The sequence below is a fragment of the Lycorma delicatula genome, chromosome 1, assembly GCF_047948215.1.
Source record: "Lycorma delicatula isolate Av1 chromosome 1, ASM4794821v1, whole genome shotgun sequence".
NCBI lineage: Eukaryota > Metazoa > Arthropoda > Insecta > Hemiptera > Fulgoridae > Lycorma > Lycorma delicatula.
In genome coordinates, this window is record NC_134455.1 from 224,637,482 (window position 1) to 224,663,738 (window position 26,257).

At 29.2% G+C, this 26,257-nt stretch overlaps 1 protein-coding gene across 1 annotated transcript; it reads left to right on the forward strand.

Annotated features, from left to right (window-relative positions):
- Window positions 1-13,741: 13,741 nt before the first annotated feature.
- Window positions 13,742-24,179, forward strand: Ndc1 (Nuclear division cycle 1). Its single transcript, XM_075373611.1, has 2 exons — window positions 13,742-15,735; window positions 23,688-24,179. Exon 1 carries the CDS (start codon window positions 13,977-13,979, stop codon window positions 15,717-15,719), a length of 1,743 nt encoding a protein of 580 aa, XP_075229726.1. The 5' UTR covers window positions 13,742-13,976; the 3' UTR covers window positions 15,720-15,735; window positions 23,688-24,179.
- The last annotated feature ends 2,078 nt before the right edge of the window (window positions 24,180-26,257 follow it).

Sequence of the window (26,257 nt, forward strand, 5' to 3'; positions counted from 1 at the left end):
GTGGCTCATAGTGAAGAAATGCCTGTTCCTAAACCGCTAGAAAATATACATAGCGATGATCAACATAAAGATTTGGCAGAGGATAATGATGATATAAGGGTCGATCTAAACTACGAAGCTTCATGTTTGTCTGGTGTACCACATTTACTAACACAAGGGGACCTCAATGACCTTGTACAAGATCTGAATTTATGAAAAACGAGGCAGAAATTTTAGGCTCACAATTAAAAGGTTGTGGGACCTCCTTCACCACAAAACAAAAATGTGTTAGGAAACTTCTTAGGATACCATAAATCTGAAAATTACAAAGAAATAGTAGATGATATTTTAAAATCTTATAAAATCATGTGATGCAACATGTCACTTAAGGTTCACTTCTTAGGCTTGCACTTGGATTTCTTCCCACCAAATTTAAGAGCAGTCAGTGATGAAAATGGTGAACGGTTCGATCAGCATATTATAGTTATGGAAAAGTAGTACCAGGGCAAGTGGGGTCAACCCACCGGGTTGGTCTAGTGGTTAATGCGTCTTCCCAAATCAGCTGATTTGGAAGTCGAGAATTCCAGCGTTCAAGTCCTAGTAAAGCCAGCTATGTTTACATGGACTTGAATACTAGATCGTGGATACCGGTGTTCTTTGGTGGTTGGGTTTCAATTAACCACACATCTCAGGAATGGTCGAACTGAGAATGTACAAGACTACACTTCATTTACACTCATACATATCATCCTCATTCATCCTCTGAAGAATTATCTAAACGGTAGTTACTAGAGGCTAAACAGGAAAAGAAAGAGGGCAAGTGGGGTCCAAGCATGCTAGCTGATTGTTGTTGGACCCTAAAGAGAGATTTTCATGATGCAAAATATCATAGAAAATCAATAATTACTACTTTTTAGGTATGATTATAATATACTAAGAATGCATTTTAAATACGTAATGTAAAATTAAAATAGTAGTCTCTAAAAATTCTTACATGATGAACTATTTCTGAAACTACATTTAAATTCAGCATGAAAAATTAGAATCATCCATTTTCACTTCTGGGACAAAAAATAAATCAAATTTTGTATACCAGTGTATTTTCCTTAACATCTTTGGCATTTTGCATAAAGATTTTTTCCTGTTAAGCTGAACTGTAGAAGAAATTATGGTAATTTTTTTGGTAACTGCATGATGATATTAGAAGACATTGCCTCAAATTTGACTATACAACAAACAACTGGCTACCTCACTTCAACAGTGCTGCTCAGTATGAACTGAACACTTATCAAGTACAATATGGCAATAATCTCCCTATCCTGTACTAGCTGAATTTTGCACCTTATTATTTTTCCTGTTTACAGATAAAAGAATCAAATGAAAGGTTTTACACAAGGTAAAGGAATTAAAATGAAATTGTATTAAGTGTTAGACACTTCTGTCGTGGTCTAACAGAAATTTTCCAAACACAGAGAGAAACTGGAACAAACACAAAACAATATTAAAGTTTTGCATTGTTATACAGAGTTAACTTCAAACGTGATTGTTGATAGTTGAAGCTATAACAGTTTTTATTAATTCATCAGTCCAAAATATTCTATTTTCCACTAGTATTGTCAAAGTTAAAAAAAAATGAAAGCAAAATCTTGGCTTGTATTCATACTAAGGCCATGTAAATAACAGGCCAAACGTCCTACCATGGCGCCAACTGATCAACAAAATGAATAGAATGCATTACTGTTACCACTCTAATTGGTTGTGCAAAAAATAAAATTATCAAAAATTTTGATACTATACTCCTCGCATTAGTGTAAGAAGAAAAGGTCATTTAAATGTATCTCTAAAAATGTTTATTGCCTTCAAATCTTTTTTTTTAAATGTAAAAGATTTAACTCAAAAATAGATTGATATATTTTAATAAAATTTGTACACAAATTTGAACCAACAATTTATATAAAAAAATAGGAACCAAATCTCTACTTTCTTGAAGTATGTAAAGAAATATCGATTAATTCTTAGATCATTAAATTACAAAATTTATACAAATAACTAAGTTCATAGATAGAGATTGTCAAGTCAATGGTAAAATTTTTAAAATTGAAAAATAATTCAGTCTGAAAAAGTAAATTTGTGCCAGGATTTGTCTGCTTTACTATGAAAAAAAATTGTTTATTTAGCTAATTAGATTTCAGTTCAGTTCATTTTTTCTACAAAACAACATAAGGATTTAATTTAAAATATTTTAATGCAGATAGAAATTCATTAAAACATTCAATTCATAAAATTATTTTTAACTGTAATTACTATACCATATATCAATCGTTAAACTGTATTCCCTAAAATAAGATTTTGAAAAAAGACAAGAGAATGTTTTCATCACTAAACAACACAGTTTACTTGACTGATCTAACTAGAAATGTATTACTTCATAATACATCCAAGAGATGATTAAACAAAATATTCTAAACGCAGTCATAATCCCAATATTATCAGTGAATTCCAGTAAAAAAAAAATATGTTCATTTTAAATAAGCTTCCCAACCTTTCATCAAATTGATGATGTTCTTCATCACTAATTTTTTTATTTATATAGTGTCCAAGTATCTATACATGTACATAAAACAACATTTTGTGACTGATTTATATCAACATCCAGCAAAAACTAATGAAGATAAATTGATAAAAATTTGTACACCTTCTTATGGTATAAGTGTACACTAAGAAAGAACTTCTGAAATCTCAAGTTTAAAGGATTAAAATGGAGTTACAATTATTTTTACAATTTTTTTAATTCCTCAGTAACAAATGAAGATATCAACTTGATTTTTTTGTGTATTCAATCTTCATGTGAATATCTAAAAACCAATTTCTAGATTTCTCAAAATTTAACCTTGAAACTGGTGAAGAAAGGTAAAAAAATAGCAAATTTAAATAGCAAATTTTACCCAGTTCCGACTATACTAAATGAGATACTCTCTAGATCTGGTCTTACAAACACTTTTCAGAAAAATATCTAAAAATCATTTTCAGGTGTTTTTCAATTCTGATTTTTTAAGGTGTGTGTAATGGTATATGGCGCAACGATTCAACCAACTCAGTCATTGCCACTGATACTACTGTATGTACAATGTGATTGGATGCACCTATTCCTGTAACTTGTCTAAAAAAATAAAATAAAAATAACTAACCATGATGGAAAACACAAGAAACCAAATAGTGCAAGCGAAGCAATGATGGAGATGCTAGTATAAGTTTTGCTTTCATGAATGCTTTTAGCGTGTATTCTCTAGTTCATTAGGCTTATGTTTAGTCATTACAAAATTCAAAATAGGTATGAAAAGGAAATTTTGCATCAGTAAATGGATAAACATGCAGTTGTTTACAAACAATGTCTATTATATCATGCTCTTGAGTCAAAATATAAGTTTTTAAGTTTGTAGTTTATTGTGGATCTGTTTCTTGTTATTTCTATTTTTTTTATAAATCAACCTAAAGATTGTGTAAAATGTTATAACTACTACTACTACTACTACTACTACTACCTAATAGATTAATTTTTTATTTTCAAATAATCTTTCAGCTATGAAGAAAATAAAAATTATTAAACAGTACTCAAAAAATTGTTTTTTTATAAAAGTGAAAGCTTTATATGTTACACATATTTTATAAACAACTCTTGATTTTCGTGGGACATTGACAGAGATTATTGTGCTTAAAAATCCTAAGGTAAACTTATTTAAAAAAATTTCAAACCTAATGCAATTTTACTTTACATCAGGTAAGTATATTAAATTGGTATGTTGTGGGTATTCTATATTCTCATTTCATAGAAAAGCAATATACATAATTATTATCAGATTAGATATTTAACAAGTATTATTTTTACTACTTAGTGATGCCAGACAATGAAATCTTGACTTCAGGAAGTTTAAGAATGATTTAGTCAATTTATAAATTAAAACAGTTTTAAACAAAACAGTTTTAATTAAAAAGTTTTTCACTAGATTTATAAAATCTAGTAAAATTTTTTGTTTGTCATTATGTATCATCAAAATACTCACATTTTCCCCCATGCATGTCACCGAATCATTGTTAAATCCTCCTTCACCATGTCGTTCTCTGCTCCAATTTAAATTTTGAATAAATGAAACTCCAGAAATAACATAAGCTGCTGGTAAATCATTTAAATGTATTGTAGATCCTGAATTATTAACATCAAAGTACTTACACAAACATAAATTAAGAAAACAATTTGTTTACTACAGTACAGTTCATATTATATATATATGCTTATACATAAGGTACCAAAAGCACTTTATACGAGTAAATAGTTGTATGAAGTGATCAAACTGATTCACAAAGTTTTACTGTCACCCCTGAAACGCGTTCCTTAGAATCATTTGGGACAGAAATCTCCCAGAAATATGTGATTAGAAAGACTTTGAATTTGAGTTAAGGCTAATGAAATTTTTCGTCCCAATATCTGCTCCAAGGATAAAATAATGATGCACTAGTACTGATATTCTTTAACACAAATTATAGAATCAATTTAGTGGTTTTATATAGGATATTTGACCTAAAAGAAATGTTTAATGGATACCTCTCAACTTTAACAGTTCTTCAGTAGTTTCAAAAAAAATTGTTGAAAACATTGGGGTCAAAAAACATACCTTTTTTTCTTTTTCCCCTTCCCCTTGGAACCGGAGCGGACCAGTGAAGCATGACTCAATCTCAAGGATGCCTTTTCCTCTAACCTCCTGAGTGACCATGCTGGACCCGGCTATGCCATTCCCAGCATGGGGTACCACCCAGTCGGGAACTAAATATATATAATATAAATATTATTTATTTATTATTTAATATATTAACTTAACAGTAGCTTACTTACCAAGCTACTTAACTTTAAGAACATTTTAATTTAAATAAAGTAAATAAACTGATAAGTTTTGATATTAGGAAATATCAAATTATCATTATGTGTTACATATAAACATAATCATGTTAAACTGCTGAATTAATACACAATTCCTTATAGTTTCATACAAAACATGGCAGTCATACATACAAATAATGGTTTTCATGATTTGTATATTTTGGGAGAAAAGTAAATTTTTTAAATTGTCTAGTAGTTTTAAAGAAGGCATTATTAATAGTCTAATTTAAGTAATAAATGACTTCATTATGTTTCATAATTATCATTACAAATTTGTTTCATTAAATTTAGAACTTCAAGAAGAGGCAAGGTCTTAAGCTGTATAATTCAACTCTGTTTCACTAATGTGAAGATACTTATTCTTCACTGAATTCAAATCAATCATTTATAAATCATCTCCATCAAAATATGTATCCAATCAGAGTTACAACCAAAAAAAAAAGAAAAAGAAAACATAAAAATATTCTTCATCAAACTATGAATAGAATAATAGATTTACAGGTAAAGTTATTGAATATGAATGCCAACTGTCTTTTGAAAAATTGGAATCATATTTCATACCAGATATACAATACATTTTCTGTAACTGAACACTAAATTATTATTGGTTCCATTTTTCCACCATTAAAAAATTTTTCATTATTTATTGTAATGTTATAGGATCTGAAGGAAACTGGAGTATTTTAAAACTGATGATTTGAACACATTCTCGAATTAATTGGAATATAAGTTTTGCACACCTCGACGGAGTGAGCCAATGACTCATTTCTGATTCAGAGATTCTCTTGTAAAATGGTTGATGATAAATTACCAAACTGTTTTAAACAAACAAGTGTGAGGTGTCTAATATTGTAAAAATACACAAAGCTGAAGATTTGAACAGATATAAGTAATGTACAGTGCCTTCTGTGCTATTTTTTTGGAGTAGGGCTCAAAAATACAATAATCTCTTAGTCAACAAAGGATTGAGAGGGTCAACTAATAAAAATAAGCATCATGCGCTAATGTAATAAGCAAATTCTCTGGTTACCAGTTTTCTCTAAATATTGTGTAAGAAGTTTTTTTTAATGAGTAACTTTAGTCATAGTTTTTGTTTTTAAGAGATTGGGCAAAAACTTTGATTGGATGATAGTTCAGTTATCACTTTAGATACAATTAAATCATATTTATCAAAATTGATGTAATTGGTGATAAAGGTTTGCTTTAAGGGAAAATTAACATGTAATCATGGCATTTGTACTGATCTATTTTAGACTGTTCCTGTTTCTTATTTCCAAAAACGATTAGGTTGTTACTGTGTCCTTGGTATTTGTGTGGTTTGATAGGACCACAGTCTGCCTATGAATCTATCCAGAAACTGTTTCCTACTTATAGGCTGAACAGAAAGCAATACTTGAGAGCCAAAGTGTTAATATACACATACAAACATAGAGTGGTTTATAAATTTGTTGAATTAAAGTTATTGAAAGAGTTTCACTGATTTCTAAAAGTACTTTATGGATAAAACTAACTTCTGCAAATTTTGTATTTTCTGATTTTATACTCTAAAAGACAGCTTTATAGTTAAAGAAAAGACAGGGAGTTACAGATTGCCTACTCAATCAGCAGTCAATCACAGAAAACCCACCATACACCAAAAAATACTGGATGCTTTCTCTTGGTAATATTTTAAGTCATCTTCAAACAACTTTCAATATTTTATTTTCAATCATTTTGGGAGTTTATTTATTTTTACTTACGTGCAATCTGTTTTCTAACCAAACGATCACCCATTGCCACAAAAAAATTTATATTTTTCCAGAATATAAAAAAACATTTGTACTTAAAATCCAAACATAAAAAATCTATTAAAATATTTTTAAAAAATTATATTTTTGTACCTATGGTTACATTAATTTTTTTCATTCCATTGCCTATTAATTACGTACCATCATTAATTCACTCATTAATAATTTGTTACATTTACTTTATGCACAAATTCAGTCAGCTTTGGTAATTTCTAGATTTTCAAAAAGCTGTATTTGGTACACATAATCAAATGACAAATATTGTAAAAAATTATATATAATTTTAAAAAACAGCTTAAAAAATTCCAGTTTAATTTTCTCTAGCGCTTTTGGCTGTTCTGCCATCTTCAAGAAGAATATAATTATGATTAAAATTATAAAATTAAAATACCAAATGGTCCCATGTTCGAAAAATTAGATTTTAAAAATTTGTTTCACTTACTATTAATAAATGTTAAAATAGTCTCTTAAAATTGGTAGTGTTTTTATTCATATTTAACTGTGGTTTATATATGAATATGAAAAGAAAATGCTCTCTTTCATTAATTTCTTCTCTTTATTGATGATCATTTAGATATTAAGATATTAGTGAAGTATGTTGTATTTATTTAAAACAGGATCAAAAATAATTTCACATTTCAAAGAAACCTGAAATACACTAAGCTATAAAATGTAACAGAGATTCAGTTTGTCTTGTACAGCAGTTAGTGAGCATGAGCATGCCTTCTAAAACACTATCAAGAAGTTATGAAACTACTAATTACCAATATCTGGCAAAAATTTAGACTGAAGATGTGGAAATTTAGCTAGTAAATTTTTTTTAAATTTATATCATTCAGAATCAAGCTTAAGAGACGTTAGATGTTTCTTAACCTTCAAGCGCTCGCGCCTTGGAAAGTTACACAAGTGCTCGCGGGGCAGCAATTTGGCCGCCACTTATTCCTGCTTATAATTCACGTTTTACACATTTTTTTTCAAAAAAAAACCCATAAATAACGGAAGTTTAAATAAAATTTATATTTACACATATTTTAAACAAAAATCTTTAATACAAATAAATGAATGACATTTGTTTTCACATGTAATAAATGAATAATCCTAAATAAATAATGGCAACATATGAAAGACAAAAAATGCCATATAAATGAAATAAAGAATGTAAATACAGTAAAACATAATAAAAAGTAAAGCAATAGTAAATAAAACTATTTACTAAAAAATAAAACAAAATTCGTAAAGTTTCTTGCACCGAACTAAGCCATATCTAGATCACTATCCTTGTCTCTGACAGTTTGAGGAAGTAATTTGTTGCACAGCATGTTTTTTGCATACACATCTTATATAACAAATTTGTCGGGTTTGATACTGATGTTTGAGCTGGCTGCACTCTGTACTTTTGTGAGAAAACCTTAAGATCTTTTGGAAGGGTCATCATTTTTGCACAGTCTTGCAAGTTACATCCCGTTAGTTTCATTCCCAAGTTGAATGTGTATTTTTTTCTAAGAGGTTTTTGATCAAGGTTGCTTGCATGAAGAAATTTATCGAATTTATTCCGGCGATACCTAGTAAGCGAAAAAAATAGCCATTGGCCATCGCTGAGTTCTTCTCGAGGTCGAAAGTCTCGAAGACATTAGATCGACAGTTTCCTATACCTACTTTTGCCGAATTATATTGCATTACATGCAATGACTTTCTAGTTTCCTCATCGACTTCGTCAGCATCATGCATTGTTGACAAAATCAACACAACTTTTTTCTTTGCAACCATAGAAACCAAAGTTTTGTCTGGTTGACACCCAAACCGGTATTTTCCGGGAATCAAATGGCTATTTTAAGTAACAAATTCTGGAGGAACTTCTCTTTTTTTAATTCTTTTTAGAGTTTTTTAGAGTAAAAATGTAAGGCCTACGTCTAGTAAGTTCTCTGCAAGTGGACAACTACTAAAATAATTATCAGCTGTTACATTTCTACTTGTATTTCTGATTGGGTCAATCAATGTTCTGACCAAGTCAAATGGCTTGTTTGAACATACAAAAGGTCTTGGTTTCTGCTTTCCACAATAAATAATCATGTTGTGTGTGTAAAATGTGGAATCGCACAACGCATAACTTTTTACTCCATATTTAGCAGGTTTCTTTGCCATATATTGTATAAAACTACAACGGCCTCAAAACTCAATTAGCATTTCGTCAACTGTAACAAATTCCCCTGGTTAAAATGCCAAATTTCATTTGGCATTTTAATACAAAATTATCAAAAAACTCCCTATTGGGGCTACTTTGTCAGTGTTAGAACGTTGAACTCTAGTATTTATATCTTGGATTCTGAGGCTTTTCAATAAAAATCAAAAACCATTTTCACTGAAGTTTGCTCCGAGAATTGCCCAGTGCCTGTTATCGGTAAAAAATTCTGACAAGTTAGTCCGATTGCTTCGTCTTACAGCCAATAAAAACACTGCACCAAATGTAGCTAGTATTTCTGTTCTTGTAGTTTTTCGATTGTCTTTTTCATGGCTATGAGAAAGAGCTAATTTTTTCTTGTCAATAAAAATATTTGTGTATTTTACAATATTATTGATTATATTATTTACTATTGGAAAAAACAATCCAGCTCTGTTTTACTTTGGTGAGAAGGTCCTTTAGGTCCAGGAAAACCCTTCACTATATTTTTTGATTTTTTTTTGACACTGTTGCAACAGAATCAGAGGTCCATAATGAGTCGCCGTCTTTATCTATGAAGAAGCGAAAGTCAGAAGTTTCATCAACATCTTCATTAACGTTAGTGTTCAAATTGACTTCAGAATCATTGCCGTTTTTCATCTACTTCAATATTTTGGAGCTCAAAATCTATATCGCTCTCATTGTCTATATCATATGGTTCGTTCTCGTTTTCAAGGTCTTCCAGATCATCGAAAACTTGAACTATAAACATAATGTAAAAAAAAAGTAAAAAAAAGTAGAAATCTTTACTTATATTTTAGTTTAACGAACAAACACACAGTAGAAGACGAGGTGCCACATTGGTCAGTGTGAACGCTCATTTTAAAACACAAGGGCTTGCGTAGGCAGCAGGTTGGCCACCCGCAGACACTTGGAAATTTACCTTTTTTTGCCACTCCCTCACAGGGTCAACAGTCCGCATTATAGACCTTGTCTCTGAATAATTCATTTGAAAATACCTAAAGGCCCAACTGGCTTATTAAACTCCTTACTTTAAACAAATATTAAAAAGGCGGCTAATCTGCCATCTACACGGCCACTTGAAGGTTAACCCACCATTTAGGTCTTAATGTCTCATGGTCAAGTTCTCAAATATTAAAAAATAAAAAGGTCCTTCATACTATGTAAAATGTTATTCTACAGGATTAGTAAAAAATTACTGCTATATAAAAAAATATAAAAAATTTGATTCCTTTTTCCTTTGTCGCCTTATATTTTAATTTCATTTTCCATATTATTCCCCCTCTGCTCATTAGTTATACTTTTTAGTAAGCTTTTCTGGAAGATCCTCATCTACTACAAACTTATCACTTCTAAGCAAGATAAGAGTGATTAATTTCATAAAGTTCATAATTGTACTTCAAGTACAAATTAAACAATTTTAATTAATAAAAAATATTACACCAGTTTACTGTTAGTGAACAGATATGTTTTACTCTGATGATGAGCAAAACAAAAGAATACAATGGAAAAAATAGTAATACAGTAGAAATGCTCAACAACAAAATAAAATGCACCTATTATGAAGAATAAATCAGTTATAAAACTGTAAGAGCTTCTTTTATGCACCAAGCTGAATTTGACTAAGTTAATTTTCAAATTCATTGATATTAATCATATCATTTGAAACAATATGAACTGCAATTTGCAGTTGAAACAATTTGCAAATAAACTGCAAAAACATGAAAATATTAATTACATCTTATGAATCGATTCCAACAATATTTACATCTTATGGAAAGGATAAAAAATACACAACGTGTATTATGTACTGTATTAAATTGATACAACATTTTTTCTATTAAATTGATACGTATCTTTTTTTTGCTATTAAACAATCATTTTTGTATTTGTCATTTATTATGAAATTATATGTTCTAATTAGTAGTCATCTACTAGGTGTGCTTAGAAATTAGTTGTTTTGTACAAGAGAGATTTACCACACTTAAACTTTTGAAAAAACCAATTCAGCTTTTTTTAAAACATCTTAGATAACATGATATGCTGGAAACTACTGTGATTAATAGTTGAAAGAAATAACTAGGGAAACAGACTTTGTTCAGTAAACCTTCATGTACAACAGTAGAGGGGAAAGAATCCTTGTTTACAGAAATTGAAGTCATTCTTTGAATGACTTTAATATAAATATGCCATTCCAGTGAGCCCCAGAAGTATCTTCTTTCATATTTTTGTATTCTTAAGCATATGAAATAATAATAATAATAAGCTATTTTTGAGCCCAAAATATTTTCACTGTTGGGCAGTGTTATCATTAACACATTAATCTACAAGTATATTAGCCACCAAAATTTAAATGTATGTAATTATATGAACGTGTGCAAATATAGATATATGTTTTTGAATATTCTTACATTTACATTTTAAAGAATATTACTTTTTTAGTAAATTTAAATATTTAATAACAAATTACCATATTATTATATTTTGTTATCTATTTTTGGGATTCAATAAAGACTATTATTATTATTATAAATTAGCTAAAAGAATTTTAATGTTCACTTTTGATAATTTTATTAGTGTATGCTTCCACCTAACTTTATTTTTTCAACTTTTTCCTGTCTCTTTTTTAACCAACATTACTTAATTATTTTTAAATAAAATTATTTAAAATAAAAATAGTCCATTTCTTGTATGTTTTTTATAACGGTTTTTCTTTATCTCCATTTCAGTTTTAAAATATAAATTTAAAACTACCTGTGGATTCTTGGTGAAAAACAGGAATATTGAAACAAAAGGAGCAACTACTTCTTCACCTACATCTGTGATTTGGGAAGAAAAAGCGATTCGATCCAAAAATTTGGTATCATCGAAGAGCACGCCATAACAAAAAATGACATGAGTTATCTAAATTTGGGCTTTTTACGGGTACTGGCAATAAAAATAATCCAGATGGAATGTGGATTGTATGTAATAAAATTCTAGTTAACAGCTCTTTGGTTCCAGCTAAACTTCGTAGCCTTTTCGAAATGAAATACTCTGATTACAAAGAAAAAACTATACATTTCTTTAAGAGAAATAAACTTCATATAGAGATCTCAACTTCAGATCATAAAGATTGCTAAAACTGAAAATGTAATGACAACAGAAGCATCCAAATTGTGTGAGGTACCGCATTGCATGTAATGGTGAAGCTCATACGATTGAAGAGACACTTATTAAGCCTTGTGTGAAAAACATTGTGTCCTGAATATTCAATGAAGAATCTGCTAAAAAAATTTATTAAGCTTTGCAATGAATTTTTTTACAATTGGATGAGTCAACAGATATCGCAGATCTATTTGTTCTACTGCCGCTTGTGCGTTATTTGTATAATAACAGGACTGAAGAGAATTTATATTTTGCGGATATCTCCAAGAAAGAACAATTGGATAAGACTAACTGCATTAATAATTTATATTTAAAATAATTGGAAAAAGTACATCAGCTGTTTGTATGGTGCACAAGCACCATCTGTACAAACAAATGCAACAAAAGGTCACTTGTTCACTGTGTTTTACATAGACAGGAGACAGGTACTAGTTATCATGTAGTTATTAAAAAAAATCTACATTTATTTAAGAAGTATTTTGGATACAGTTATAAAAATGATCAACTTTGTAAAATCTCAACCAATCCAAATTATTTAAAATTGTATAAAATGAAATGGGTAGAAAACATACTGCACTTTTATTGCACACTTTAGTAAGATAGATTGCTTTCCAGAGGAAAAGCATTGTCAAGACTGTTTGAACTGCATTGTGAGTTATTGCTTTTCTTTTCATCAAACAATTTGAGGCAAAATTTCATGGAATTTTTAACAAATCCTACATGGTTAATGAGTGTTCCTTATTTAGCAGATATATTTACTAAGTTTAATGAAATAGATTTATCATTACAAGGACGAAACATTTCCGTTTTTAATGTAATGGATAAAATTGCGTATTTCAAATGAAAGTTGATATTTTTTTTTTGTGGGCGAAAAACGCTTGGGCGTTATCATCGTCCGGTAGTTATTGGTAAATATTCTGGATTTCTTCACTAGAAGAGAATAAATTTGACTGTTTTCCTACCTTAGATGGCTTTTTTAATGAATAAAGTTTAAAAATGGACTGTAAAGTTTAGAATGAAAATTTTCATTTGGGTGATTTGTAATTAATCCCACAGTGCCAGGAAACCAATTCTTGGATTCCAAATCCTTTTACGATGACAGCTAAGCCGGTAGATATGAGAACAGCTGATTTCGGCATAAAACAAATATTTAAAGAACTACTGTTAAATGAATTTTGGATAATATATGTCAGAAGAATATCCAAACTTAATAAAACGAGCTACTCATATTTTACTCCCTTTTGCGACAACATATTTGTGTGAGGCAGTATTTTTACATTACTGTGCAATAGAATCCAAATATAGAAACCGACTTGATGCTGCATCTGATATAAGAATTCAGTTTCTGTCTGACATTTAAAGAGTTTGTAATTCGAAGAATCTAACGCTTCGAAGCTATAGAAAAATAAAAAAAATGTTTTAATCTTTTTTCATATTATTTGCTTTATTTAATTATTTTTATGTTTCATTTTTGTAAAATATTTGCTTTATAGGTATGATATAAAAATTGGAATAAATGTTTATTTTATCTAATGTAACTATGTTATCATGTATTATAACTAAAAACTCAAATGTGTTTCTTAAAAATGTTAAAACTAAAAAAAAAAGTATTCTGTAATGTGAAAAGTTTGCGAAACATTGATATAGTGAATATAGGAAAGAATACTAAATCTACCAAAGTAGCGCTAGTGGTAAGACCTAGTTGAAGTTTATAACCTCAGTACGAGGTTTCGCGTGCGTTTTTGTGGCGGGAAGGAGGGTTGTGTTATTAGTGCAGAAATGTACGACTTTTTCTCCTATATTTAATGTTTGTTTTATATGTCTTTTTACTATGTTTTATGAATTTATTTTTCCTTCTAAGTAAAATTTGGATTTTATTTTTTTGAAAGTTAGAATAACAAGGAATTGAATTCCTTGCTTAACCTCAAATATCGCTAGTGTTGCATTAAAAATGGAGTTCAGTACCAAAGATATGCATGTTTGGAGAATGACAGCAGCTGTTAGTTGGAGCATATTGTTTCAATTTATGTTTTTGTGTTTGTTTATTATTATCACGACTATAGACGTTTGGAATTTTGATGGTTTCTTAGCACCCTTTCATTCACTATTCTCTTCGAAGTGCTTCTATATAATACCACTTGCTGTTGTAATTTTTTTCCAAGGTATCATATGCAGCAGAGACTATTTAAAGCCACCGAAAGCTCACTTTATTAGTCAGAGATATCTTATTTTAATCAGCTTGTTTTCTTACCAGAACATGGCTGCTTTGTTTGTGCATATTTTACTTGGTTTTACAGTTTCATTTGTATACTCTTCTCTATCAAATGACCGTATAAACTCAATATCGGTTAGATGCACTAGCGGAGAACTGAATTTCTATGATGGTATTTGTCTAAATGAAAAGAAATTCTTCTTAGTATTGGGAGGCATTTGGATTGGATTTTACACATTTATTACTGATTATATTTTCCAGTCGAGGACATTGAATTTCCCTCCAGTTCAACAGCACAAATTTATTAGAATGCAAGCAGCATTTTTTTCTTGTTTAAAAAACTCTACGATTAAAGCAATAGTTCCAAGCTTCCTTTTCTGTATGCTGTATTATTTTAAAGGGAATACACCGAGATCATATTTCTGTTCATTTGCAGATTTTTATCCGCCTCATTACTTACTTGATACATTATTTACTTTATTTGATCAAGAACTTATGATTTTTTTGTGGTTATTTACTGCCATGTACCTGTTAATGCTGGATATAATGGTGATTTTGTTCAACATCCATTTAACTGAGAGAGCGTACTTTCCAATCACAACGTATTTACTTCCATCAGCAAATAAACAGTTTTTATTTTTGCAAGATGCATTAGCCAAATTTGATGTGCCTATAATTCAACATCTTGGTTTTTTGGATTTGGCTCTACTTTCTGAATTTGACTCTCAAAGACGAGCAGAGTTATTTACTCTTAGTCAGCCTGGTGGTCATCCCCATTCATGGAATGCAATATCAAATGAATGTTTCAAAGTTATTGACAAATTTACTGAAGAACTTGATAAATGTATAGGTGTTTCTCAAGTTGATGAGGATGAAAGTTATCAAGATTTCACAAAGCCTCAAATTTCCGATCATCATTGTTATCAGCATTCATATCGATTGAGAAATCTTTCAGTTAAAATTAATAGAGATAGTGAGAGTTCACCTGCAACAACTTTGCAGGAATCGTATGAAAGGTTAATTAAAGTTTATCAAAAATGGTTAAATGATAAAGTGCAAGCTTTCTGTAAGAAACCAGTCATTGCATATTTCTTTGGTGAATTGAGTGAACCTAAAATAAAACATCTTTTATTTCAAAGTCACCCTGTGATTTGGGCAGTGGAAAGTTTATCATTCTTAACTTGTAAATCTCTTAAAGAAGATGCTTTTGGTGTTGCTCAAAAAGATCTTTCTAAAACTATTGATTCTTTTTTACATTTGAAGAACAGTCTCGATAAACTGCAAAAACAAAGTATTTTTATTAAAAAATCCAATAAATTAGACTTGGTTGATATACAGATGAAAAATGCTTTAAAATTTTCAGTTAAGCAAAGTATATATCGTATAGCAGTTTATTTTAAAGATTATATTAAAGATGTTAACTTTAGTTCAATGGATGTTCTGAATCAGTTGTTAAATTTTATTGATTTCAAAGAAGTATGAGAATGATATAATTAGAGTAAGTACTTTTTCATTTATATTAGTGCCTGATTATTAGTTTATAAGTTTTAGTTTTAAGACTCAAAAACTTTAGAAACACCATTTTTTTGTAAGTGTAAAAATGCAGTCAAAATTTGAATATCTTTGAGTTTGATTTTTGTAGCAATATATATAAACTATTACAAAGTGAAGTTTTTGTTATTCTTTGGTTTTTTCCAAGTTACTACCAAAAAAGTGTATAAAATTTAGTTTTTAGTGTATAGTAATCTGTGACAGGTGCAATTTGGATTTATAATTTCTTGCTTACATATAATTGCATAATATTGAAAATATATTCCAATTTCAGTAAACTTATTAGATGTTTAAATTCGCAATAGAAATACTCAAATGTTATCCTGCATCACTTTGTTTTGTGGGGGCTACTTATTTTGTTACATCATGCCAAGTTTTGTCATTTTAATATATATATGTTTCATTTTGGTCAATCAGTTTTAACTTAAGAATATATATATATAAATATAGTTAAAATAAAAGTTATTACTTTATTACAAACAAATTAACATTCTGCCCTTGAAACGACACAATTTACTTAAAAATATGGTATGGTTACCTATTTGAAGAATTGTTTTAATCTTTATGGAGACTAAGCATAATATAGAAAGCCTTACTCTGTTATTTTTTTATCATTAGTATTCTCAATTAAGAAATTCGTCTGCACTTAGACAGAGAAGGTAGTGTTTGACTGATTTATTACATCAGAAATAGAATAAGAAGCATGTGCCATTTGTATAATTAAAATGGTGATTTGTATTTGACATTTTTGTGTAAGTAATGTCATTTGACAAAAATAGTAAATCATATTATCTGGATCTTTTTGAAAATTAACTTGTAAGGATAAACTATCATGATTGATTAATGCTATTGTGTCATCAGCATACATGATTAGTGTTGTTTGGAGCTTGGTGAATTACTTGTATAAATTAAAAACAATTGAAGGCCTAAAATTAGCTGAAGAATCTCACCTTCTACCACTTTGTCAACTATATTGACTAAAGTAAATTTTTATAAAAAAGTTTGTTTTATTATTAAAATAGTTAGTCAGCTTGACTTTCTTATTAATTACAGAACATTTCCACTGATCATACTTGCAAAGTGTTGCTACCATTCAATTTTTGTACAGAATAGTTGCACACAGTTTACTTCTTTTATTCCTTTTTTTCATTTGAAATATTTATCTGTTCCACCTAATAAAAATAGCTGGTTCCTTTTTATTAGATGTTTTGTGTATCCCTTGATTTAAAACCATGTAATAATAATTTTAAACTTGGAATCGTACAGTATTTTTGTAATTTATGTAATCATTTGAATCCTTTTGAGTACATTGTTCATTTGGTATATGTCTTGTGCTATATTAAAATAAAATATATTTAGATTTATGGTAATATATAAAGGTGAGACAATTGCCCTCAATGTTTGTCTTAGCTTGTTCGACTGTATTTTATTACCTTAGTTTTCTTTTATAATATATTGTATTTATTGTAAACAATTTTTGCAGCACTTTCAGAATTGAAAGATTTGTTAATCAAGATTTCAGATTTTTTTGTACCTGTAATCTATTTAAAAGTTGTTCATTTAGGTGTTATATTCATAAAATTTATTTTTCACATCTGTAAGCAGATAAATATTTTCATTTAATGTTTTAAAGATTATTCCCAAACGTGATGCTATCTATTATTGCAGCACCACACTGTAAACCTACACTTCCATCTTTTTGTATAATTAATGTGGTACGTCAAAGATGTCTTAGGTTAGATAAATCTGCCACAACTTCTGATTGTTTTAATTTTTCTACTCTTGTTTTAAACATATTGTTCTTACTGTACTTCTGTCACTCTGACTATCTCCATGGTGGAGTGGTAGACTGCCTTTCACCCAGGTTCTGGATTTGAAACCCAGTCAGGCATACCATTTTTCACATACTACAGAATTAATCTTTTATCAAAAAAAAAAAGTAATAAGTTAACTGTAACTGGACATAGGTCTGTAGTTACTAGTGGGAGAATAAGCAAATAAAAATTTTGTATTTTATTCTTCTTCTACACATTATTTAAAGGTAATAAAATAATATACCCGAACAGCAACAGCATATTTCAGTGTTCACTGATCCCGTTTCTTGAGTTAAATTTAAAGAAGATGTGAAAAAGATTTTTAGTATGTAACTTACAGGGAGGTCAGTTTGATTATACTACAAAAATAATATATACTTAGATATTTTTAAAATCAAAATACTGTTGTGATTATTTTGTTAAATCTATGGAAAAACAATAAAATTTTTCTCTATAAAAACTAACACTACCATTAAAACTGAATTTTGATGGGTGCCCTTAGTAAAAGTAAATTTTAAAAAGATAGTTTTTTATCTTGCATATATTGATTTAAACCATCGCACAGCCATTATGATAGTTCGACATATTTAGCAATCTGTACTGTTTTTCCTATTCTAAAATGCTCATTTACTATTCTACAAGACTTATTTTTAAGAATGCCCTATTCGTAGATCCATATTTTACATTAGTCAACTTCCTTTCTTCATGAAAACTCTCCTTGCTTATGACAGTCTGTTTTTGATATCTATCTTACGTCAGCAGTTCTTATTAATTTTTTTAAATTTACACTGCAACCCATAGGACCACAATAAATTGCTTCACTGATTGGCATCTTTTTTCTTTTACTTCCAGTACTTTTCCATTTTGCATGTTTTCGTATCTGTCTATTTGTAACTTTTCCATTTCTAATCTCTTATTCTTATTTTAGATTTTAACATTTGTTCTAACAATTTGAACTATGCCATGTTTTTTTATACTTCCCAACCTTCTCTTGAGGAGTCCTATACAGAGATTCTCTTGGGGGACTATTCTACTGTCACTTTACTTAAGAGTATGCTATCATATTGATTTTTTAAAACAAAGGAATAAGAAAAAACTTCCGTGCAGAATACAGCTGCAGTTTTCCATTCCTATCAGCTGTGTAAATATTAAAATCTGTGAAGTAAACTTAAAGTTTGTTGTTGAGAATTATTTTAGAGAATACATTTCTGTATTCCCTAAAAGAATTGATATCAGTTTCTTTTAAAGTTAATAATTTTAATATAGTGTTGTATGAGGTCTGTAAATAAAGTAATGAGACTAGTTTTTTTTGGCAGCCAAAGTGGCAACTGTAAAGTTACTAGTAAACATGTGGTTATATGAACACTTGATTTATATTAGTTATTAATATTTTTAGTCTGTTGTTGTCCCGTGAAACGTAAATAAACTTTTTGTGAAACAAGTTTTTGTTGTGCGTTACAAAAACGAGTGATACTAATTATGAGTAATGTTGTGCAATCAAGTTTTGTGTTATACTCTGTGAGAATGCTACTAAAACTTTTTAAAAATTGAAAAGGGTGTATGGAGATGATGCTCTGTCATAAGCCTAAGTTTTTAGCTGGTATAAGCATTTTCAGATGGCCGGGAATCAGTTACTGATGATCCACGCTCTGGAAGACTGTTAATGTCAAAAAATGACAATGTTGAGCAAACCAGAGACTTGATACAGTACAACCACCGATTAACTCAGAATGATTGCAGAACAATTAAATTTGAACTATATCACAGCCCATAAAATTTTGAGAAATGAATTGGACATGAAAAAAGTTTATAAAAATTGGCCCCATAAAACCTCACTGTTGAACAGAAAAACGGAGTCGAAGTGTGCTGTGATCTTCTAGGGCAAATTGAAACTGATCCTAATTTTCTAAAAAAATGTTATTACTGGTGATGAATCTTGGATATTTGAGTACAACCCAGCAACAAAACACTAGAGCAAGAGTGGCACACTTCAAACTCATCATGTCCCAAAAAAGCAAAAATGAGCAAATCAGAAATCAAAACCATGATAATTTGTTTCTTTGATAGTCAATAAGGAGTTTTTGCCTGCAGGACAGACTATAAATCAATTTATTTACCGAGAAATTCTTGAAAGACTGCAGAAAACAGTTGCCCATGTGAGACCAGCCATCAAAGACAACTGGATGCTGCATCATGACAATGCATCTTGTCACACTGCACTCTCAATTAATGAGTTTTTGGCAAAGAAAAACATTACCATACTTACTCAACTGACTTGAGTCCCTGCGAGGTTTTTCTGTTCCTGACACCTCAAAGGACACCATTTTGGAACAATGGAAAACAAAAAAAAATATAACTGACCATCTGAAGGATATTATGGTTTCTGAGTTCCAACACTACTGTGAAGAGTGGGAAAACCATTTGTAGTGTTGCATGGCTTCCCAAGGGAACTACTTCGAAAGTGATACGAGTCCATGCATAATTGGATTGCAAATAAAAAGTTTTTCTGAACCAATCTCATTACTTTATTTACAGACCTCACATGTAACACCAAGTCTGCAGTTTTCAATTAGCTGAAATAAATACATATGGAGGGAGAAATCATATATTGTTGTTTAGTAAAATATTAATGCAGTTTTTCTTATTTTGATCAGTCTTGGGTTTAATCAGATTTCAATTACTTTCAGCCAATCTGAAAAATAATATTCTTATGTGATACTCTTTAGGTCTGCCCTCCCCACAGCTCAGGGGATATTGCTGCTACCTGGAATTATTTATTCTAATTTTTTCCTATCCTCAATCCAGGGATGATTCCTGTTGGCCAGGGATGTTCATTTAATTATAAGAAATTCCAATTACTCATCTTGGAGAAGGATTACAAATCTTTGCTAAAATTAATTCTAAAACTAAGATTTCTACAAGCTTATAATTTTATTTAAGTAATATCTGCATATTTTCCAGGTACACAGTCAGTAATGATTTTTCTTGGGTAAAATATAAAAATGAAGCAGTGATATGATAAGAATGTATTACTTTTGTATAGCTAATTTTTTAATTTGATTTCTATAAAATCAAGTTTATGTTCAATATGTGTTATTGTTCTATGTTCTGTTTTAATTCCTCATTTTATTGTTTCTAGTTTTAGTTTTAGATGTTTCTTTAACCTGCTGTTTCCTTATTCACCTCATTAATATGTTTTTTTGTTTTATTTTCTCCCTTCTCTCATAATGTTGCTTTTTTGTGCCTAGAATTTACTTTTAGATTTTTCTTGTTTTATTTTTTTACTCCCATTTTCTCAGTATTAAATCCAGTTTGATGTTAAATTTTTATTGAAATAACTCTATTTAAAAAATGGGAAGAAATTTAAACCTTTCAGAAGATAAATATCCTAATTTTACAAGAATTGTTTTATATTTTGGTTTTAACATTTTTTGTTTTTGCCTCATTTCTCTATTTCCTAAAAGAATTGATGTCAGTGTCTTTTAAAATTCTTAACTTTCTTATAATGAATGTTGTATGTAACACCAGATCTGCAGTTTATCTATTAGCTGGAATAAATACAGATGGAGCTAGAAATTTTATATTGTTCTGTCTAGTAAAATATTACTGCAGTTTTTCTTATTTTTATTAATGCCTTGTGTTTAATCAAATTTCAGTTAATTTAGCTACCTAATTAAATCTCAACACAATCCTTCAGTTCTGTTTTCCACAAAAAAAAAGGCAATAAAATTGATTACACCATCAATTCTTTTGATACTACAAAACATAAATACATGTGTACATATAACAGTAATCTACAAGGTCTGTTGTATTGCTAAAATAAAACAAACTATAAATCAGTGTAATAAACTTCTGCTTTCATTGACTACAAAGAACTGTAATTCCTATCACAAATAAAATTGTTGCCAAGTTTTTTTTATGCTTAACTTCTTAATTTACTACAAATTTCTTTTTAAGTTTTTAATACAAATTAATTTTTACCAGTATTTTGTTGTCAGTGCAGAAAGTTATTACGAATGGTTGTATTGTAAAAGTGAATCAAATCAGGGTTTAAATAAACATTTTTCATCAATACATTTTCATCTGCTTACATATGTTTGTTATATTTGAATTTAAATTGTCTCCTATGTGAACTACTGAAAAATAAAGGGTTAAAAACTCATCTATATTAATTCAAATTAAGTATTAATGCGTTAGTTTGATTTTATCTCTAACATTTCTATTATATTTCGCATCAAATACATTTCTACCTCAAATTCACATATTTTATTTGAGGTTATTAATGTTTTTGTTACATATTTTTTCTGTTTTTTTATGCCTGTGTCTAATTACAAGTACCAGACCTGATATCTGATTTTGCTAGTGACACTATAATAATCATCTCATAAAATAGTTACAACTGGATGATCCATTAGCATCTCGCATTATTTTTGGAATTCTGCCATTCCCTTCATTCACTACTGATACAAATAACTTAAGTGGTGGAAAAACATTGTGGCATCTTGAATTCCTACATAGAAGTTAAAATATCTTAAGTGTAAATTACTACGAATGAAGGGGATTAGGATTGAATTGAAGCTACTAAGCAAGCAGTAGAAGCTTATTGATAGACTTGTTCCTCATGTGTAAACTACACTAATATTTTGTTGGTCCATTATTTTAGTATAAATTTGAAATCTTGATGGGCATAAAAATGTGTGCGTGTGTGTGTGTGCACACGCGTTTTTTTAAACATTTTTTATAATATGTAATGGAATATATTATTTGTTATAGAAGTGTGGTTATATATTTTTAGCATATACATAGTGGATCTAAAGTGAAATATTCCTCAAGATGTGAGGTAAGTAGAGAGTGTCAACCTCTCATGAATATGGTCCCATTTGCTAGTTCTCAGATATTTACAAATAATGTACACTGTATGTGGAAATGGGATTGAGCTTTGCCTATTAAATTATATTTGTTGAAGGGAGATCATCTGTTGTGTTTATTTACTTTCATGAGACACTCATGAACTGAGAGTACCAACCTCTTAAGAATATAGTTCTATTTGCTACTTGTCAGACATTTTACAAATAATGTAGTACATTGGATGTGGAAGTGGGATTGGGCTTTGCCTATAAAATTATATGTATTCAAGGGAGGTCATCTAATTTGTATATTTACATTCATGAGACACATTTGGAAAGTGAATACCATTCCAAAATGTGTCCATTTGTTATAATAAAAGTAAATAATAATAATTTTTTTATAAACCTATTCTTTTTTATCTTCTTTTCTGAATGTGCCACATAATATTTCCACCACATATTGTGTACATCATCATATTTCAAAAAAGTATGAACGGGTAGAAATGTATTTTAATCTTAAAAAATTATATTTTTAAAATATACTGTTTTATCTAATTTTAAACAAGGATTTTCTACTTTGTTTGCCTTTCAGTTCATTTTTCAGCACTTAGGTGCTAAGAGATTTGGCAGGATTTTACAGCTAGATTCCAACCTATCAGCAGTGCCACCAGTGGCGTGTAAATGCACATTCTCGCATTCATCTACTTTTCATACCTTAAGTTATTTGACTTTGTTCATCTGGGAGCCAATGACTAATGCCACTGACAGTTGATGTTAATTGCATAATTACCTAAATTATTTTATTTATACACAGTTTTTGTGGTATTCTTCAGCTTTAACTAATGCTAGGAAAAGTGCTGAAAATATATAATTGCATCACTAAGGAGCTCCAAAATTGGCTAAAATGCATTATTGTTTTTGTAATGTCCTCATAATACTTGTACAATGGGTACATAGTAATTATAACAATAATAATCTACAGATTTTTCATTTGTAAAAAGTATAACCATCTCATTTACATGTAATTTACTGTATTCTTTACTTATATATTGGTGTGATAATTAAAAGGTAGTGTATAAAATTTTACATTTTTAAATTGTCACATATTTCTCTTTTGCAGTGTACCAGAGAACCATTCATTTTGCTGGGTTTGATCTAAGTTCAGCTTCACTCGTCTAGTTATATCATGTAACTTATTAGCATATATATTTTTCATTTAGTTCCACTTTTTTTTACAGATTAAAAGTATTATACCGATGATGAAGACTGCACATCTAATAATAAATAAAGTGACTATATTTGATATTTTGTATATAAACTGATTCATGGAAACGTTTTTCTGCAGTGTTTTGACACCATTTTTATTGGATAGTAATTACATTATCCTTTATTTTTTTGGCATTTTTTTTATCCCTCTGAATGTAAAAATAAATCTTAAAAAATAAGTTTTGTTACTTTAATTTAATATTTTTGTAATAACTAATTATTTTTAAATTATGATTCTATTAAAATAATTAACTTATAAGATACTTTTAAAAAATATCACCAGTTGTAAATACACAGTAAATATCTCACTATTATAAATGATGATAAAATATACATTGTCTTTATGAATTTGTTTTATTGTTTGTAGTATTTAGCAGTTAGATTCTTTTTTTTAATTGTATGATAAAAACTTTCTATTGTATTTATTAAAAATTTTTACAATAAAAAATAGTTTATTTTTTTAATTGTTTTGTGTAATTTATCCTTTTATTATAACTTTTTATGTAAGTTGGGTTGGTGTTTACATGGTTTTAAAAATAGGTTAGATTAAGTGCATTCTATTAAAAAGGAATCTGTATCAGTATTTTTTTTAACATATCTTGTTTCTTTTGTTAAGGATGTAGTTTATTCTTGCATTGCAAAAAGTTTAACTGAGCACTGCATTCCAAAAGAATATGCCCTGTAATTCTCTCATTAAAATGTTATGGTCTCTTCCAGAAGACTAGTTTTTGTTCAGATTGGATTACTATTTTACAGGGTAAAAATGTGTCATTGCTTATTATGTCATTTGTAGTGAGTCAAAAATGGTTTAAGAATTTTTTAATTTCTGCAAAATACTTTTTGAGTTAGGTACATCTGTGAAAAGTTATATAACCGTGGGATTCTGTGACCATTTGTCCACAAAGTGTAGAATTTTTTATTAAATAATGAGTGTCTTTCTTATAAATTTCTGTCATCATGAACAAAGTTATTGGTAGTTTTAGCTTTTTCAGCTCTGTAATTTATAGCTGCATTAGTGTAAATCATCTAATTACGGTATTATGTATAAAATGAGAACAAAAAAGTATTAACTCTCTTAAAAAATTTAGAATAGCTTGTTACCCATTTTAAATAAACATACAATAGGGTGAGTTTATTATCCCTTACTAATTTGACATTTGATTTTCCATTCTATTATAATTTATTTCACTAATTTTTTAACAGAATCAGTTATTTCACACTTATCGAAATGTGTCATTACTGTTTTTATATAAAATAAATTAATTTTGATCAAATAAGATTTTAAAAATAACATTTGCAGTTGTGAAATAAATTTAAAAAAATAAATAACATATTTTTTACAGTTCAATATTTGTCATTTTCTCTGTACGTTTCCTTTCACTGAAAATAGTTAAACCACTTATTTGACAGTATGGTTATTAATTTTCTTTTCGTTATTTAACTGGTATTGTTGGAACATAAGTCCCAACAATGGGACTTATTAATAAATAAGTTCAGTAATTTAACCAGAGCAGAGTATTTTTCAGTTTTTGATATTCTGGTTCACCACTTAGTGTGCAGTCTTCCAGTTACTGAAAATTTACTACATGTAGCAAATCCCTTTATATCTTGACCCATCCTTGGAGAGTGTACATCACCACATTTATACAGGCTTTTACGTTCTTCAGTCAATATCATTTCTCTGTCCAAGCCTTTCCTATACTGTACATTTAAAATGTACAGTATAGGATTTAGATGTACAGTATAGATATTCCAAAGGAATTTATGTGTAAATTTTCATTCATAAAATGTTTTGCCCATGAGGTCTTGAGACATTCATCTCATTGTTCACATTTCAAAGTTCTCCAAATGGTCCTTAGACTGATCTCCTAGGGTTTATGCTTCTACACAATAATACTGACCAGTATCTGCTATATCTTATATTAGGTACAGTATTTGTCAATTTTTCACTTTCTTCTTTAGGTTCCTAATTGATACCAAAATAATTTTTTATGATGCTATCGTCATTAGAATTGAAACTTGCACAAAGCATTTTTAATCATCTCATGATTAAAGGGTTTTTTTGTAGACTGTAAAATACTCTACATATAAAAAAGTAACTTTATTACTATATATCTACTTAAAACTAAACTCTTCTAAACTCCTGCTCATGGTTTGTATGTATTTAACGGTGTATTATTTTTAGGATACATCTCTTTAGGCAAACTTACAGTGATCATATTTGTTTACACTATTTTTTCGGATATATTTATATATATAAAGAAGATGGATTTTCACAAATGCAATGATAGCTTATTGTTTCAATTATTCTCTTGATAAACAAACGACAGCAGTCCTCAGCATTTGTTTCGAATTGCAGGCTTCAGCTTGGCAGTAAGCATCTCACTGTAACGCACACTGTTTATTGCCATGCCCCTTTCCTCATAATGCTCTAGTATTATGAAGAAAGGCTCTAGTTTTTTGCGCCTTGTGAGTCCCAAAAAACCGTAAGCATCAGTTTTCCTGCGGATGGTTGGGTCTTGAACTTTTTTTTGCAGGGTGA